This window comes from Trichomycterus rosablanca, chromosome 17, assembly GCF_030014385.1.
Source record: "Trichomycterus rosablanca isolate fTriRos1 chromosome 17, fTriRos1.hap1, whole genome shotgun sequence".
Classification (NCBI taxonomy): Eukaryota; Metazoa; Chordata; class Actinopteri; order Siluriformes; family Trichomycteridae; genus Trichomycterus; species Trichomycterus rosablanca.
The window spans coordinates 27,499,946-27,516,856 of record NC_086004.1 but is presented as its reverse complement, the minus strand read 5'-3'; the positions used below and the strand labels follow the sequence as shown (position 1 = coordinate 27,516,856).

The following is a 16,911-nucleotide window of genomic DNA, read 5'->3' as shown; positions in this document are numbered from 1 at the left end:
CTGAAGTTCTTCTCTTAGTAAATAAACTCCTGAAGTTCTGCTCTTAGTACATAAACTACTGAAGTTCTGCTCTTAGTAAATAAACTCCTGAAGTTCTGCTCTTATTAATAAACTCCTGAAGTTCTGCTTTTATAAACAAACTACTGAAGTTCTGCTCTTATTAAATAAACTACTAAAGAGTAAATAAACTACTGAGGTTCTTCTCTTAGTAAATAAACTCCTGAAGTTCTTCTCTTAGTAAATAAACTCCTGAAGTTCTTCTCTTAGTACATAAACTACTGAAGTTCTGCTCTCATTAATAAACTCCTGACGCTCTGCTGTGCTGTTGCTGTCGAAGCTGCTGCTGTGGAGTAAATGATCTGTGTTTGTTTGCTTCACGCTGTTCCCGTCTACAACATTCTTGGAGGAAGTGGTCTCGTGGGAAGAGCGTGGGTTTAAACTACGTCACTGTGCTATTCCTGAACAGTCCTGGTTTCTGCCTTCAGCTCATTCTCTTTAAATCTCTTGTACTCATACTGTGGTAATGTTATGAGCCTGACTTGCTATATTGATGCACTTTGTGGATATACAGTTACTGACTGTAGCCCGTCTGTTGCTCTTTCATTCCTCTCAACCAGATTCATGAATGGTAAAGGATGGGAATAAACCCTCATCCTCCAGATGTTATTCGGATGGTGCACTCATGCTTAGCCCTGCAGTACCATGGTGATGACAAATCAGAACATGTCGTAGTGGTGTGAGAGCATCAGGTGCAGCAGTGTTGTTGGGAGATGTATCAATGATTATTTGTTTCCATGTTTCAGACAACACCCCTATTAAGATCCATTACTGTCGAAAGGCTTTTAAAGACATCATTTTTATTAAATGTTGATGTTTAGCTTTTTGATGGATTGGCGCCCTGTACAGGCTATTCCTGCCCTGCGCCCAGTGCTTCCCGGTAGAACTGGACTCGCCGTGACCCTGACTAAGATAAATAGGTTGAAGAACATGACAAATTAAGATTTATTTATTAATTAGGATTTCCCTGTTATGTTTTTCACTTTGGTTCCATTCATGACCGGGCCGGTTCCATTCATGATTTATTAGTTCAGATTCAATATCAAGGCTGACCGTCGTCTTTCACAGTTTAGGTGCCATGCCAGTCCACTGTAGCTCTGCAAACACTGTCCCAGCTGTCCAACCTCACGACACACTGATCATACATGAGATAGATCACGTTTCTGTGAGGTGTTTTTCCTCTGTAACAGGTTCTGCAACATATTCAAACATCCTCAATAAATGCTTTGTCCTGGTCAGGATTGCTGCATCGAGAAGTTCTTTTGGACATGGACTACTAGTTTCAGGCCAGACATCTTACTTAGGCCAGTTCAAAACTGTGTATTGTATTTTATATACAGTACATTAGTGAGCTTAACCATTAGAACCATGCCCCAAAATGTTTATGGCAATGCTTATGCATGTAATGGTCAGAGACATTAAATATTGGGCTGATGGTTCTTCCTCATAGTTCACCTGTTGCATCATGCAGCACATATCATCAGCATAAGGATCTTAGTTACTCCGTAACAGCAAGGGCTAGGTGTGTCACATCCAGGGTGAGTATCCACTGATAGTGGTCCGAGGAGGGACAGGCTTTAAACCATCAGCAGGTTGTTGGATTGCCAAGACTCATTGATGCCAGAGGGCATGGTGGTCTAGTATGGACCAACAAAAAAGCTATGGGGAAGGTTGGACGGGGTCTCTTCTCGCTGCGATCTCTAGTATATGGCTCTGTGTGAGAACCCGACACTGGCAGGTGATAAAAAGTGGCCACAGATTGGACACTTGTTGGAGGGACCTTGTAGTGATCAGCTCTCCTAAATCAGATTCACAGTCTGGAATTGGAAATTACTATCGATTGACGTTGAATCAATGAAAAGGAGCCATTACTTTTTAACTCCGCTGTGTCGTGTGTTGCTGATGAGGATTATCAGTATAATTACGATGAATTCGTAGTGAGAATCGGGTTCTTTGCTTTTTAAACACAGCTTCCCCTGAACACACCCCTCTTTTTATAGACCGCAGGGACTTTAAAATGAGAACTGGCATGAATATTCATCATTTAGGCTACCCAGTTTCCTCTGCATCTAGGCCACACTGTCTCCAGACTGGAGGTTCCCTGTTAAGTGCCTCCTGATTTTAGTTCTACGTCTGAGTGTGTGTGTGTGTGTGTGTGTGTGTGTGTGTGTGTGTGTGTGTGTGTGTGACACAAATATCCACCTTTTGCTATTCAACTGGTCTTATTCTGTCAGCTTGAATTGATTTTGACTACTTTTATCTACAATATTGGGGCGGCACGGTGGCTAAGTGGGTAGCACTGTCGCCTCACAGCAAGAAGGTCCTGGGTTCGATCCCCAGGTAGGGCGGTCCGGGTCCTTTCTGTGTGGAGTTTGCATGTTCTCGCCGTGTCCGTGGGTTTCCTCCAGGTGCTCCGGTTTCCTCCCACAGTCCAAAGACATGCAAGTGAGGTGAATTGGAGATACTAAATTGTCCATGACTGTGTTCAGTATGACTTTGTGTACTGATGAATCTTGTGTAATGAGTAACTACCGTTCCTGTCATGAATGTAACCCAAGTGTAAAACATGACGTTAAAATCCTAATAAACAAACAAACATCTACATTGTTTATTTTCCCAGTTTTTCTACTACCTTATCTTATACCCCCCATTTCCTCTGGACTTTTAAATACTTAAACTAGGTTTAACATCTTTAACATCTAATTGTAATCCATTTAGTTTATTCAGTAAACATTGACTCTCTTCTAGGGATGTAACGATACACTCTATCCACGATGCGATACGATTCACGATACTGGGTTCACGATACGATTTTTTCCCGATTTTTTTAAACAAGATGAAAATGAAGACAAATGGTGACAAAGTTTCCTTTTATTATTTTTCTTAAAAATTTAAAATAAAAGACACAAGAAGTATTTGTTTTTATCTTTTATTTATCTAAATAATGAATGCCCTTTTATTTCTGAGGTAGGTACAAACTATGCAAAATAATGCTTATTGTGTAAAAAAAACTGTAATGAAATTTTAAAACAAATCCAACATTATATAAATAAATGAATAATAAATGAATAATACAAATAAAGAATCCTCACATCAATAATTTGGCTGGAAAATCCCCTACCTGGCAACTTTGTGAAGTGCCGTCAACCAGGCGAGGTGAATAGCGCCAGCGCCCTCTGCTGTTTAAAGTGAATATCGATTCATCTTAAATGAATAACCGATTCGAATCGTGGCACATGTGCACTGATTTTTAACCGTCTTGTGGTGCATCGTTACATCCCTACTCTCCCCAGTTTCTTTTTTTTGTTTTTTTTCATTTTCTCCCCATTTTCCTGCTGATTTAGCGACTCAATTTTGTCTTCCGCTGCTGATAGATGCCAGATTGCATCCGAGGAGAGCACGTCGCTGTACACGCCTCTTCCGACACGTGTACAGCCCTCCTCTTCTCGCCCCTGCATTCTGCACAGGCGTCTCTTCCGCCAGTCAGGGTCCTTACACAGCGTATGAAACCCCACCCGCCAACAGATAGTCCGGCCCCCACCCTGCAGATACGGTGGCCAATTAGTATCTGCTGCAGGCACTGCCGATTATGCCCGCTAGATGGCGCCCAGTCGACCGGTATCTCTCCAGTTTCATGAGTTCCGTTCAGTTAACAGATTTTCTTGGTAGCTTGTAAAGCCTGATGTCCAGTCAGTCAGTTTATCATTATTGCTTAAACAAAACACAACATCCAGACTTTCTTTCAGTTTGTCACAAGAGAAGCTTTGTTTAAAATCTTAACAAGCAGCAAAATTGCTGGTTTCTCCAAAAATCCAAAAATAAAAGCACGTACTTGCAGCTGGCTAGCTCACACGTCACGTAACCCCATTCGTCGTCTTCTTTTAACTTTATGTACAACAGCAGCAAAGTGTTTTCTTAAAAACATTGAGGATACGAATACGAATCTGAGCAGACTGAGAAGACTGAACTTATTATTTAGAAATGAGTAGCTTCATCCTGATCAGGGTTTCAGTGTGTTTGGAGTCAGTCGTGGGAATAGTGGGCACGGGAGATTAGTACACTCTGGGTAAGGTGCCAGTCTGACCACAGGGCAGCACGCACTGACTTCTTCATGCTGAATTACAGGGCTTCCACAAATTTTCTTGCCTTGATGCTCCTGATTTATCTTGTTTGTTTATTACTATAGTTAGTGGGTATGTAGGAGCAGACAAATCACCAAACTGCTGGGCTAGAGTTGCTAACTCCCGTATAAGCCAACTCACTGGCTTTTTTTAAAGAGTGAGAAGAAATCTAACTGTCTAGGAAGAATCTGTGCCCATTAGATAATCCACAGTGCTTTTGTGAATACACATTGAGTTTGTAGTGCTTGTTTTTGGAAAATGGCTTAGAACGTTCTCTTGTTCTCTTTAAGTGGAAGCCAGTTTGTGTGTGATATACGTTTACCTGAACCTGCTTCAGCTGCTGATTTTGCTGTGTCGGTGTGTTTGACAGGCGCAGATCGCTTTCCTGCAGGGTGAGCGGAAAGGCCAGGAGAACCTAAAGAAGGATCTGGTGAGAAGGATCAAGATGCTGGAGTACGCTCTAAAGCAGGAAAGGTTCGACCCCCTCACCACACACACACTAACAACAACACTAAACATTTGCTTGGTCTGTTTTAGTCATATAGTGTTTTTGGACACACTTTATTTATTTATCTAATGTGATGGAGCTGTTTTTCATCCACTTTTATTTTTGAATGCTTTGAGGTCAGCTGAGAAGTGATATCAAGTAATATTAAGATATTAAGTTAATTATTTAAGACATTACAGGTGAACTGGTAACAAGTGAGGGGGTCATGACTGGCTCTTTCAAGTAAAAAATCATTCTGTGTCAAACTTTGTGGGAAATAAACATTTACCAACAAAGTATTTCACTGTCTTGGTACATAATATTGTGGACACATTCAGGAAAACCAGAGAAATATCAGTCCGTGAAGAGCAGGTCAGAAATCGCCGTTATACTGTATGTATAACGTGTGTGACCTTTCAGCCGTCAGTTGGCATTGCATAAGAATCCATCATGCCACTGTAATAAACACAGCCACATGGGCTTGGGAGTACTTCGGAAAGCCGTTGTCACTTAATACAGGCCTCCGCTACATCAAGACATGCAGCCTTATTCTCTATCAAGATTAAGGAATAAATAAATGCTATATTTTGATTTCACTTTGTTCTTTGTATAAACAATATAGGTGGCACAGTGGGTAGCACTGTCACCTCACCGCAAGAAGGTCTTAGGTTCGATTCCCAGGTGGAGCTGTCCAGGTCCTTATTGTGTGGAGTTTGCCTGTTCTCCCCGTGTCTGCATGGGTTTCCCAAAGAGTGTAAAACATGACATTAGGATCGTAATATATATATATACATGTATACACACTGATCAGCCATAACATTAAAACCACCTCCTTGTTTCTACACTCACTGTCCATTTTATCAGCTCCACTTACCATATAGAAGCACTTTGTAGTTCTACAATTACTGACTGTAGTCCATCTGTATTTTTTGCATGCTTTGTTAGCCTCCTTTCATGCTGTTCTTCAATGGTCAGGTATTATTTAGGTGGTGGATCATTCTCAGCACTGCAGTGACACTGACATGGTGGTGGTGTGTTAGTAAGTGTTATGCTGGTATGAGTGGATCAGACACAGCAGTGCTGCTGGAGTTTTTTTTTTTTTAAACCTGACCATTGAAGAACAGGGTAACAGATTTTAAAAAGTATGTTTAAAAAAAAAATTTAAGGATTATTGAATTAATTAATCGATAGTTGCAGACTTGTGATGTTCTGCCGTGATTTTGTTAAGAAGAGGTCTAGTGGTCTCATTACCCACCTGCTGAAAGCCGCTGTTTTAATGTAATAATGTATTAACACACTTGCGTTTGGCGTAACGTTTTAGTTTCTTGTTTGTTGTTAATTATTGTTTGTTTTCAGTTTTATGAAGCTGCTTATCTGTGGCGCTCAGCTCGCTTTCCAGCCGAGTTCCACCGAAGCGCCGTGTGCGCCTTTCCATCCGCGCAATTTATAGCTTTAATTGGCAGAGGACTCGAGCTAACACGAAGTAGGCGTGCTGCTGATGTAACCATGGCAACAAAAGCACTAAAGGTTTGATTTGTTCTTTCCGCAGGGCAAAATACCACAAGCTGAAGTATGGCACCGAACTCCAGCAGGGAGAAATGAAAGCGCCGAGCTATGACTCAGGTACGACTAAAAGTAGCGCTCTGCACCTCCGACCCTACCCCACACGGAAACCACCGGTCCTGGGTCATACATTCATTATGGCAGTGTCACTGTGGTGAAGGGGTGAGGGGGGGTGTGCTGGATTTTCTCCTTCACAGTGATGTGCGAAGTTCGCTTTGGCTTTATTAGCACTTTACGGGTGGCACTGTGGCTCAGTGGGTATCGCTGTGGGTGTCGCATGTTCTCCCTGTGTCTGTGTGGGTTTCCTCCCACAGTCCAAAGCATGCGAGTGAGGTGAACTGGAGATACAAAATTGTCCATGACTGTCATGAATGTAACCAAAGTGTAAAACATGACGTTAAAATCCTAATAAATAAATATTAGCACTTTACAAGTTTATATAAACTTTTTTTAATAGCAATCTAGAATTGATTTCAGTGATTTTGTCAAAGGTTTGACTGAATAATTGGAGCACATCCACAAATTTTACAAATTTCACATCTTTATGTTTACTGTGAAGTTACTGAAAATCTGCTGGGTCAAAAATATACATACAGAAGCTAAGATGATGCATTTTCATGGCCAAACGTTTAATTTTGTCATTTAACTTTGCTGCATGGCCTCTAAGTGATTTTATTCTTTATTGTGCCCATATTATTAGGGCTAGCACTGATCACATGTTCTGTGAATCACCCAGCACTCATGCAGCTTCCTCAGCCAGCCAGAAGAGGTTGCATTTGCAGCAGCTGTGAGGAACCCTATTGATAATCCTCCCTCAGGCACAGCCAGTTGTGCTTTTCAGCTGTTCCGTCCACCCGGCCGAGCTTCTGTGATTTTAACTCGACAGCTCAGGAAGATCTCAGCAGTGGTGGATGTTTTTTTTGCCTGGCAAATTTTAGCATGTTTTTTATAGAATTTATTTATTTATTTATTAGGATTTTAACATCACATTTTACACACTTAACAGGTAGTTACTGGTTACACAAGATTCTCAGACACAGTCATGAACAATTTTGTATCTACAATTCACCTCACTTGCATGTCTTTGGACTGTGGGAGTAAACCGGAGCACCCGGAGGAAACCCACACAGACACGGGGAGAACATGCAAACTCCACACAGAAAGGACCTGCACCGTCCCACCTGGGGATCGAACCCATCCTTTCTTTGTGCAGTTTGCATGTTCTCCCCGTGTCCGCATGGGTTTCCTCCGGATGCTCCGGTTTACTCCCACAGTCCAAAGACATGCAAGTGAGGTGAATTGTAGATACAAAATTGTTCATGACTGTGTTCGATATAAACTTGTAAATCCTAATAAACAAACAAGCAAACAATAGAAAACTTACAATAAACATAAGAAACTAAAACTCGTTGAAGGTTTTTTTTTTCTCTTATTATTAAAATGTTATTGAAATAAGTATTTGTGTCAGTAATTTGGTCATAGATAAATAACAGTGCTTGTGCTGATTTCCCGCAGATGACGGAAATGAGAACGAGGGCCTTGCGGAACCACCAAACAGCCAGCTGAGCTGGAAGCAAGGACGGCAGCTACTGAGACAGTGAGTGACGCACACAGAGAGAAGACGGGCACTCGGGGTCTAATTTATCCTCATATTCGTACTAGTGCATGTTTGCCCTCCTACCTGCGTTCACAAGCACACGGTGTAGTTTACTCCCACTCTGAGCCACGCTGAGAGCAGCACACACTCCTCCAAACACTCTGATACATGCCTGAGTGTGGGCAGGGGCTCTGCCAGCGTCCTTGATCTGAGTAGGCTGTTGAAGCAACTTGCTCGTTATGTAATGTCGAGCGCTGATTATTCAGCCAGTGTTTTTTATAATTTGTGTAATCTCTTACCTCACACACACACACACAGTTTAGCACAAGTTCAAGGAGGGGAGCTGGAATCGGTGTAAAGGTTCTTCCGTTTTTAGCAGATCATCTTTCTAACTCCAAGTACAGATGCTATATTTATTTATTTATTTATTAGGATGTTAACGTCATGTTTTACACACTTCGGTTACATTCATGACAGGACAGGTAGTTGCTGCTTACACAAGATTCATCCGTTCAAGTTTAGTGTCATGAACACAGTCATAGACAATCTTGTATCTCCACTTCACCTCACTTGCATGTCTTCGGACTGTGGGAGGAAACCGGAGCACCTGGAGGAAACCCACACCCAGACCGCTCCACCTGGGGATCGAACCCAGGACCTTCTTGCTGTGAGGCGTCACTTTATTCTTAGTGAGTCGATCGCTACTTCAGCTCTTCATGGCTTGGCCCCGGTCTGTCTATCCGATCTACTTAAACAACCCACCCCCTCGCGCCGTCTTAGGTCCTCTGGCTCCAATCTCCCGGCGGTGCCCAGATTCAGGCTTTCCACTATGGGTGGCCGGTCTTTCAGCTGTGCTTCCCCTTACCTCTGGAATTCTCTTCCTCCTACTCTCCGCTCTTCTTCCTCCCTCCCTCATTTCAAATCTCTTCTTAAAACTCATCTTTTTTCTGAAAATTTTTCATAGTCCCTTTGTGTGTGTGTGTGTGTGTGTGTGTGTGTGTATATGTATATGTGTGTGTGTGTGTATGTGTATGTGTGTACACATATACATATGCTTCTTTTGTTTCTACTTTATGTGCATGTGTAGAACCTTCTCTGTAAAGCGTCCTTGAGCTTGGTTAAAAGCGCTATATAAGTGTAACCTATTATTATTATTACTTGTGATTGTTTACTTGTAAAGTGATTCCACTTTGGTTTGGTTTAATGAACACCAGAATGATTTCGGCTCTTTCAGTAGCCTTATTAATAATTTCACTTTGATAGAAAGTTCTGAAGTACAAACTTATCCCACAGAGATCTTTAATGTGCCCACGTTTCACCTCAAACCCTTCAGGATCTACACAAGAGCATTCAGAGAAGTATAAAAGCTCTTCTGGGAGGCTCGATACCTTTTTGTTATTGATATATTAATTCCGGCTCCTCTATATAAGTATGTAGTTAAGTCTGTAGGTCAATGAACCAGCAGATGAAGTACAATAAAACCAGTCAGTCGTCCGAGTTCTTCAGTGATGATGAACCTAATAAACCACATGATTGGCTGAGTGCTCTTTAAGGCTTGGACATTACCCAGCAGCAGCATGGGAATGCTTTTCTCCTCTGTTCGTCATGCACCTCTAACAGAGAAGACCATGCTGAAGGTTAATCCAGTTGTTACAGGCTGCTGGTTTTATTACAGGTCTTTTTAATGCTGAAAGACTGTTAGAGCTGGAGCTCATTTAACGTGAACGGGTTCTCCACTGTATCTGATACCTGATATGTAAACACCACAAGTACAGCTGCATTTTTAGTTGCTTTTCTGATTCTTGTTGAGAAAACATAATGAATGTGTTAACATATACACACAGTTGTATAGTTGCTGGGTTGGTAGCCTCGGGTTGGACCGTTGGATGTGTTCATGAAGAGCAGGGATGTTACAGCTGTTTGTGTGTGTGCGTGTGTGTGTGTGTGTGTGTAAGAGTGTGTGTAAGAGTGTGAGAGAGAAACAGTTTAAGAGACAGTGAGGAATGAATGAATGGTGGATTGTGTTGGTCCATTCAGCCTTCCTGTGCCCGGAGAGACTGGTACAGCGAGAGACGAAACGCTGCCCACTCTTCTCCTTTTCTTGCACTTTTTTCTTTCTGTAGTTTTGTTTGTCTCCTAAAGCTGCGTCCTAAACCTTCTGATCAGACTCAAGGGTTGTGCAAAGGTTAGCTCCTTAGCTGGATTTCTTGGGGGTTTTAAAAAGGCATCACAAGGTATGTTGTGAGAATTACTCAATGATAAAGTGTTTGTACTGAATGAATTGAGTTTTATTAGCATAGCGCTACATGTTGAAGGGATAATTGTTGGATACGTATTTAATTCAGTCATGGGTCTGGTCTCTCTTTTAGATCTGTTTTTAAATAACTTATATTTAAAGGCTTGAAGTATTAAACTACCTTCAGAAAGCCTGTAGATAGATATGAACTTAATAGATCACATTCCTAACAGACAGTAGGACATACCAGACTAGCAACGAATAATGCACAAATGTATGGAATATAAAGGCATGTTTAGGGTTTTGTGTATCTTACACTCCTGCACTCCTAATAATTCCGAAAATTAACTAGCCGTGTCATTAACATCCAAAGCTATTTACAATACAAGCAACTGAGGGTTAAGGACCTTGCTTAAGAGCCCAACAGTGAATACTTGGCACTGGTGGGGCTTAAATTAGTGACCTTTGGATCAATAACTCAATAGCTTAACACTGAGCTAACACTATACCCTTCTCATCTGTGTCTGTAGGTACCTGCAGGAGGTGGGCTACACAGATACCATCCTGGATGTGAAGTCTCAGCGAGTAAAGGCATTACTGGGGCTGACCGGGGACAGTGTGGAGCAAGGTACAGAACGCAGGACAGAGCCAATGGTGAACGGCACAGAACCTTCCTCACTGAAGGACAGCACCAACACCATGATGGGGTGAGTGGATAAGTAAGCTGTATATAGTCTGACTGAGGCAGCGTTCCAAATCTCATACTAGTGTCCTTAGAAGTGTGTCACACCATGAACTTATACATCATCAATCAGAATCAGAATACTTTATCGATCCCAGTGTTTATATAGCATATAGTGTTACTGTCTGCCGTGAGCAAGCCGTATTTCCATACATGTGCAGTTGTAGAAATTTGTTACTGCATTACACAACTGCAGCAAGTCGTTCAGGTTAGTAGTGTGTTGTCTGTGAGTGTAATTAGCAGTGTGTATGACTTCCCAAGACATTATTAATTTGGATTAGTACTGATCTGTAATCACCTTTTATACAACAGGTAGTTCCGACCTTACAATCTGATCGGTTGAGAAGCGTTCTAAACGTGCTGAAATTGGTGATAACAGCACAGTCTTTTCACACCACAATGGTATTACTCCGCTGACGCGTTGCCATTAACGACAAGCTTCATGCACACAAACGCGCACGCAGGCAACACAGACTTTTTTTCCCGGTCGTGTTTTAAATCCGTTATCTGATACACAATCATCTAGCGCACTGTGTAGGGAACATAACCAATTGTCTAATTCACTATCTAGTGCACTATGTAGGGAACATATATCCATGATCTGATACACAATCTAGTGCACTATGTAGGGAACATTAATGTGTTTGTAACGCGAACAGTAGTAACACCCTAGTAGTTCTGTTTTCATCCATAGCCTTTGGTGTGTGCGAGAGGTTTTTTTATTTCTTTTTTTCCCTTCGGAGGTTCTTGCTTTCTTCTTGTTGTTGTTCTTACCTCCCTGAAATGAGTTTTTGCAACTTGGGATGTCTGCTTTGTAGTGTTAAACTTTATATTCGTTGTGGAACTACTTTTTTTTGGTATTGTCAATATTAAAGCATATTTAATATGAAATTCAGGGCTTCTTTGATTTATTTTCTTTCTTTATTTTGTAAAAACTGTTGTATAAAAGCAATAGAACACTTGAGGTCGTGTGTTATCGCGAATAACATCACGGCTGTGATTTGGTCGCAGGCACGAACCGAAGGCGAACTCCCTCTCGTGTTCTATTGCTTAATTCTATAGTGGGGCAAACTGCAAAACCCCACTAAAAGACGTCAAGCCCACATTGACCACCTATATATAAATATAGAGAATAGATGGCCAGCAGAATGGAACACACACAGCACTAACAAACTGTGCTAAGCCAACCCTGTCATAGGTAGCACAATGACATACTATCTTAAAATTTGATTGTGCCAGGTCATATACACTAGATGATGCATCAGGCACGAATAACAGGTTCCCTGCTATCCCAATCATGCCAAACCCCTCTTATAATCAAACGAGTACACTGCCTACAGCCATGAGAGACAGTAACTATATCATAAAGGAAATATTCAACCACACTAAAGCAGAGTCACTACCTAAATTCCTGTCACTGACAAAACTGAAAACGCACGTCTAACTACCACCAGACAACAGACGCGACCATACAGCGTTACCTTGTTCCCTTGATAACCAAGTCCCCTCACAACCATTCCTGCTATGAAAATGGCCCCACGAGCAGTCATGCTGTAAAAATCCCTTTAACTAACTCGCTAATCATCTTTCTTTCATTTGAAGATGATTATTAAATAAAGCATTTCACTGCTAGTTGTACGAGCTGTTTGTAACAAATAAAACTTTGAAACTAAATGAAGGTTTTGAAAAGGATGCTGATTGTTTACCGTCACTTTCTCTCCTCAGGAAACCAGAAATATCCGATTCAGCGACGGTTTTGGAGGCATTCAAGTTCATCGAGAGTGCGGCCGCCGAGTTCAGCGATGAGGATGATGACGAGGACAGTGAAGGAAGGGAGAAGACCATCATAGACTTGGCAACAGTGTGTTGATATTTAGTACATTCGTGCACACACAGGCAGAGATACTCAACATTTCCCAAGCGCTCGGGTGGCACGGTGGTCTAATACACTTGCCCAATTTCACTGGCGCTCTTGTGCTCCTGAGTTTGAATCTCGACGATGCTGTAGATCTGGCCGGGCGACTGGCTGATTATTATCCTTATTGCTGCTGCAGTGCGACCTCTGCTTGCTTATTAAGGTGCCTGCACAAGTGGAGAAGGGTGCACAGAGAGCGTAGTGTGAATCTCCGTGCATTGTGCGGCTCTCTAGGAGCCACTGGCAGGTGAAATGAGATGACCAGTGACAGCATGCATCCCGGACCTTGCATTGCCCAGTCTCCAGCTGTTATTGGTCAGAGCAGAGGTGGTGCAGGTGGCAGAGGCAGAAAAAGTGGCAAAAAACCCAAACATTTTCAGATCAATAAATGATCACCATGCCATCTCCCAACGCTTTCTCATTCTCTCTCGCTGTCTCTGTGTTTCTCTGTGTGGCAGATGATTAGAAAAAAGGTGTCGCCATCGCCGTCCTCCTCCTCGACAGAGCTGAGTGATGACCTAGACACTGAGGAGGCGCTGAAGGGATTTGACTTCTTGACTAGCGGTGAGGACATGGAGTGCTCATCAGAATCAACATGTACTGGAGAAACCGCCGACTGGGGTGAGAAGTTCTCTCCGTGTGTCCTAAAAGTTAAACTTGGACCAGCACTTTGGTTCATGTGCTGAAGAGCATTATGGATCATTTATTTATTCTTCTGTGTTTTTTGGATCTGGTGTTATAGGGTTTGTTATACTCCGTAGGATGCAGTATGGTCGTCCATGCGTAGTTTTTTTGCCATTCGACCCCACCTATGGCTTTGTGCTCTGAGATTAAACCCTGTCTTCATCCCCCATGTAGAAAAGGATCCAGATGACACTTCCGAGGCCTGGGAGGTGGACCAGAGTCTGATCTCTAAACTGAAGGAGCAGTACAGGAAGGAGCGCAAAGGCAAAAAGGGGGTGAAGAGTAAGTTTGGCCATTTCTTCTCTGGTCTTCTCTGCTTTGTGTCTGTTCACACACAGGTTCTGATCACACACAAGTTCTGATCACACACAAGTTCTGATCACACACAAGTTCTGATCGCACACAGGTTCTGATCACACACAGGTCCTGATCACACACAGGTCCTGATCACACACAGGTCCTGATCACACACAGGTCCTGATCACACACAGGTCCTGATCACACACAGGGTCTGATCACACACAGGTCCTGATCACACACAGGTCCTGATCACACACAGGTTCTGATCACACACAGGTCCTGATCACACACAGGTCCTGATCACACACAGGTCCTGATCACACACAGGTCCTGATCACACACAGGTCCTGATCACACACAGGTTCTGATCACACACAGGTTCTGATCACACACAGGTTCTGATCACACACAGGTCCTGATCACACACAGGGTCTGATCACACACAGGGTCTGATCACACACAGGTCCTGATCACACACAGGTTCTGATCACACACAGGTCCTGATCACACACAGGTTCTGATCACACACAGGTCCTGATCACACACAGGTCCTGATCACACACAGGGTCTGATCACACACAGGGTCTGATCACACACAGGTCCTGATCACACACAGGTTCTGATCACACACAGGTCCTGATCACACACAGGTTCTGATCACACACAGGTCCTGATCACACACAGGTCCTGATCACACACAGGTCCTGATCACACACAGGGTCTGATCACACACAGGTCCTGATCACACACAGGTCCTGATCACACACAGGTTCTGATCACACACAGGTCCTGATCACACACAGGTCCTGATCACACACAGGGTCTGATCACACACAGGTCCTGATCACACACAGGTCCTGATCACACACAGGTCCTGATCACACACAGGTCCTGATCACACACAGGTCCTGATCACACACAGGTCCTGATCACACACAGGTTCTGATCACACACAGGTCCTGATCACACACAGGGTCTGATCACACACGGATTCAGAACATTTCTTTAGATAGGTGTTGAAGGATCAGTTCTACTTCTCTTCTCCACTCTGCAACTGGAGTTTTAATCCTTTCCTGCTTTCAGCTGCTCCACAATTGCTTATATTAAGTCAGTAATTGTATAGTTATTAAGCTGAAGGAATCAAAGTGACCCCCACTCTCACCTCATGCTTTGTTTCACAGGGCCGAACAGGTCTAAGCTACAGGACATGCTGGCTAATCTGAGAGATGCGGAGGTTGTTCCCTCCATGCAGCCCCCAGTCAGCCCGCCTTCCAGACCCAGCCTCCCTCGACTCACCGAGCACGATCTGGGCTGCGCTGATGAAGGTTTGATCTTCCAGGATATTTAATCTTTCACGCTCCAGCGTACATACCGGTTGATTTGCATGTCGATGATCAGTTCAGCTCTCGTCAGGCTTTAACTCAGCATGTGGTATTTATACCTGGCCTCGTGTGTTGCAGTGGAAGCCCTGACGTTCCCCCCGTCCGCTGGGAAATCATTTATAATGGGAGCGGATGAAGCTCTGGAGAACGAGCTGGGACTCGGAGAGCTGGCAGGACTCACTGTAGCTAATGAAGCTGAGAGCTTGGCATACGACGTACGTACCACGAGCGGCATCGGGCACGCTCATCCTGATTTTGTAGAATGATGAGAACAACTGGGGCAGCAACTACGGAGTATAAATTTGATTAGCGAAGTCAAACCATATGTCATCTGGACTGTTTTTTGTTTGATTCTTATAAAAATGTCTCAACATTGCACCATAGCAACTGCTTTATCCTGATCAGGTTTGCAGTGAATCCAAAGCACGATTTATACTGGCCATTAATTCTTTATAAGCTCCATGAATGTGACATATTTGTATTTAATAATCAGAAATAAAACAAATTCTTACTTTATACAAATAAATTGTAGAAGAATATAATCTGAACGTAAACAAAATGCATAGCAAAGCATAAGCAGGCCTATTAAAACCGATAGGACGATAGAAGAACCCTGGTGTAGGTCTTCTTACCCCTTTTAAAACTCTTATTATTGATTTATAATTTTTTGTCTGACCATTTCTGGATGTTTAATACACATCTGTACGTAAATGGGTCAGTCTGAGTTCTGAAAAACTAATCATATACAAATTAAACGGTTTCTAAATGTTCTTCTTTTTTATTCAGCTGAGTCAGGGAGATGTTTAAGCCTTTATAAAGCCTGTGCAGAATTAATAATGACCATAAAAAACAGTAAACAGTGAGGTAAATATCAGACATCATTTACAAATGTCAACAAACAAGGGTTCTTCATTAGGGCACTATTTTGACTGTCCAACTTCTTTATTTCATTAAATATGTTCGGTACATGTTATTATAGTTCATCTGAAGTACTATTCCCTCAGTCTCTAACCCGCAGTCATTACCTTTCTCTCAGATCACCAACAACAAAGATGCTCTGAGGAAGACGTGGAACCCCAAGTTCACCCTGAGGAGCCATTTCGACGCCATTCGCAGTCTGACCTTCCACCCTATAGAGCCGGTGCTGGTCACAGCCTCGGAGGATCACACGCTCAAGATGTGGAACCTGCAGAAGACCGCGCCTGCCAAAAAGTACAAGCTGCCTTCTCACTAACCCCAAGTTTACTCCGGACAAAGTGTCCAGAAGTCGTAAATTTTTCTGTTAGAGCTGCTGATGTACCGCAACAGCAGATGAAGTTAGTTTGAACGATGTGAAGTAAGCAGAGCAGTGAAGTTTTACTGCAGTATAGACAAAAGGATTCGAACACAGAGGGACGCCTTTCAGATATTTGTTCCTAACAAAGCACTTTTCTTTTAAATCAGAGTATCAATATCGGGATGTAAAAAATCTTTGTTAGAACACTTTAAAATTGAGGCGCTCTGGTGACACAGCAGTCCAATGCACTAGCTCACCATCGCTGAGATCTCGAGCTCTAGAGTTTTAACCCCAGACCGTGCAAACAGGCCCAAGTGGCTGTGTCTGAGTCTGTACAGTTATGACTTCCTGACAAACGCTTGGTGAAATGTCGTTGCTGGAGTAATTGTAGGATGTTAAACCTGAGTTCGCTGCCACCGTTTCATAGTTCTGTCAAGTTTGATATTCCCAAATAAACATTTTTTTTCTCTTTGTCCAGATGTGCTGCTCTTGATGTGGAGCCCATTTATACATTCAGAGCTCACAGGTGAGTGTATGAGAGACTCTGTAAT

General features: G+C 42.7%; 1 protein-coding gene across 1 annotated transcript in view; it reads left to right on the top strand.

Annotated features, from left to right (window-relative positions):
- Positions 1 to 16,911, top strand: part of strn (striatin, calmodulin binding protein) — a 37,081-nt gene that overhangs the window by 13,427 nt on the left and 6,743 nt on the right. Inside the window, exons 2-12 of the mRNA XM_063012395.1 lie at positions 4,549 to 4,652; positions 6,215 to 6,288; positions 7,744 to 7,825; positions 10,592 to 10,768; positions 12,529 to 12,664; positions 13,177 to 13,339; positions 13,577 to 13,684; positions 14,884 to 15,027; positions 15,163 to 15,299; positions 16,121 to 16,296; positions 16,839 to 16,886. Coding sequence (XP_062868465.1) covers positions 4,549 to 4,652; positions 6,215 to 6,288; positions 7,744 to 7,825; positions 10,592 to 10,768; positions 12,529 to 12,664; positions 13,177 to 13,339; positions 13,577 to 13,684; positions 14,884 to 15,027; positions 15,163 to 15,299; positions 16,121 to 16,296; positions 16,839 to 16,886 — 1,349 coding nt within the window. The remainder of the gene's footprint in view (positions 1 to 4,548; positions 4,653 to 6,214; positions 6,289 to 7,743; positions 7,826 to 10,591; positions 10,769 to 12,528; positions 12,665 to 13,176; positions 13,340 to 13,576; positions 13,685 to 14,883; positions 15,028 to 15,162; positions 15,300 to 16,120; positions 16,297 to 16,838; positions 16,887 to 16,911) is intronic.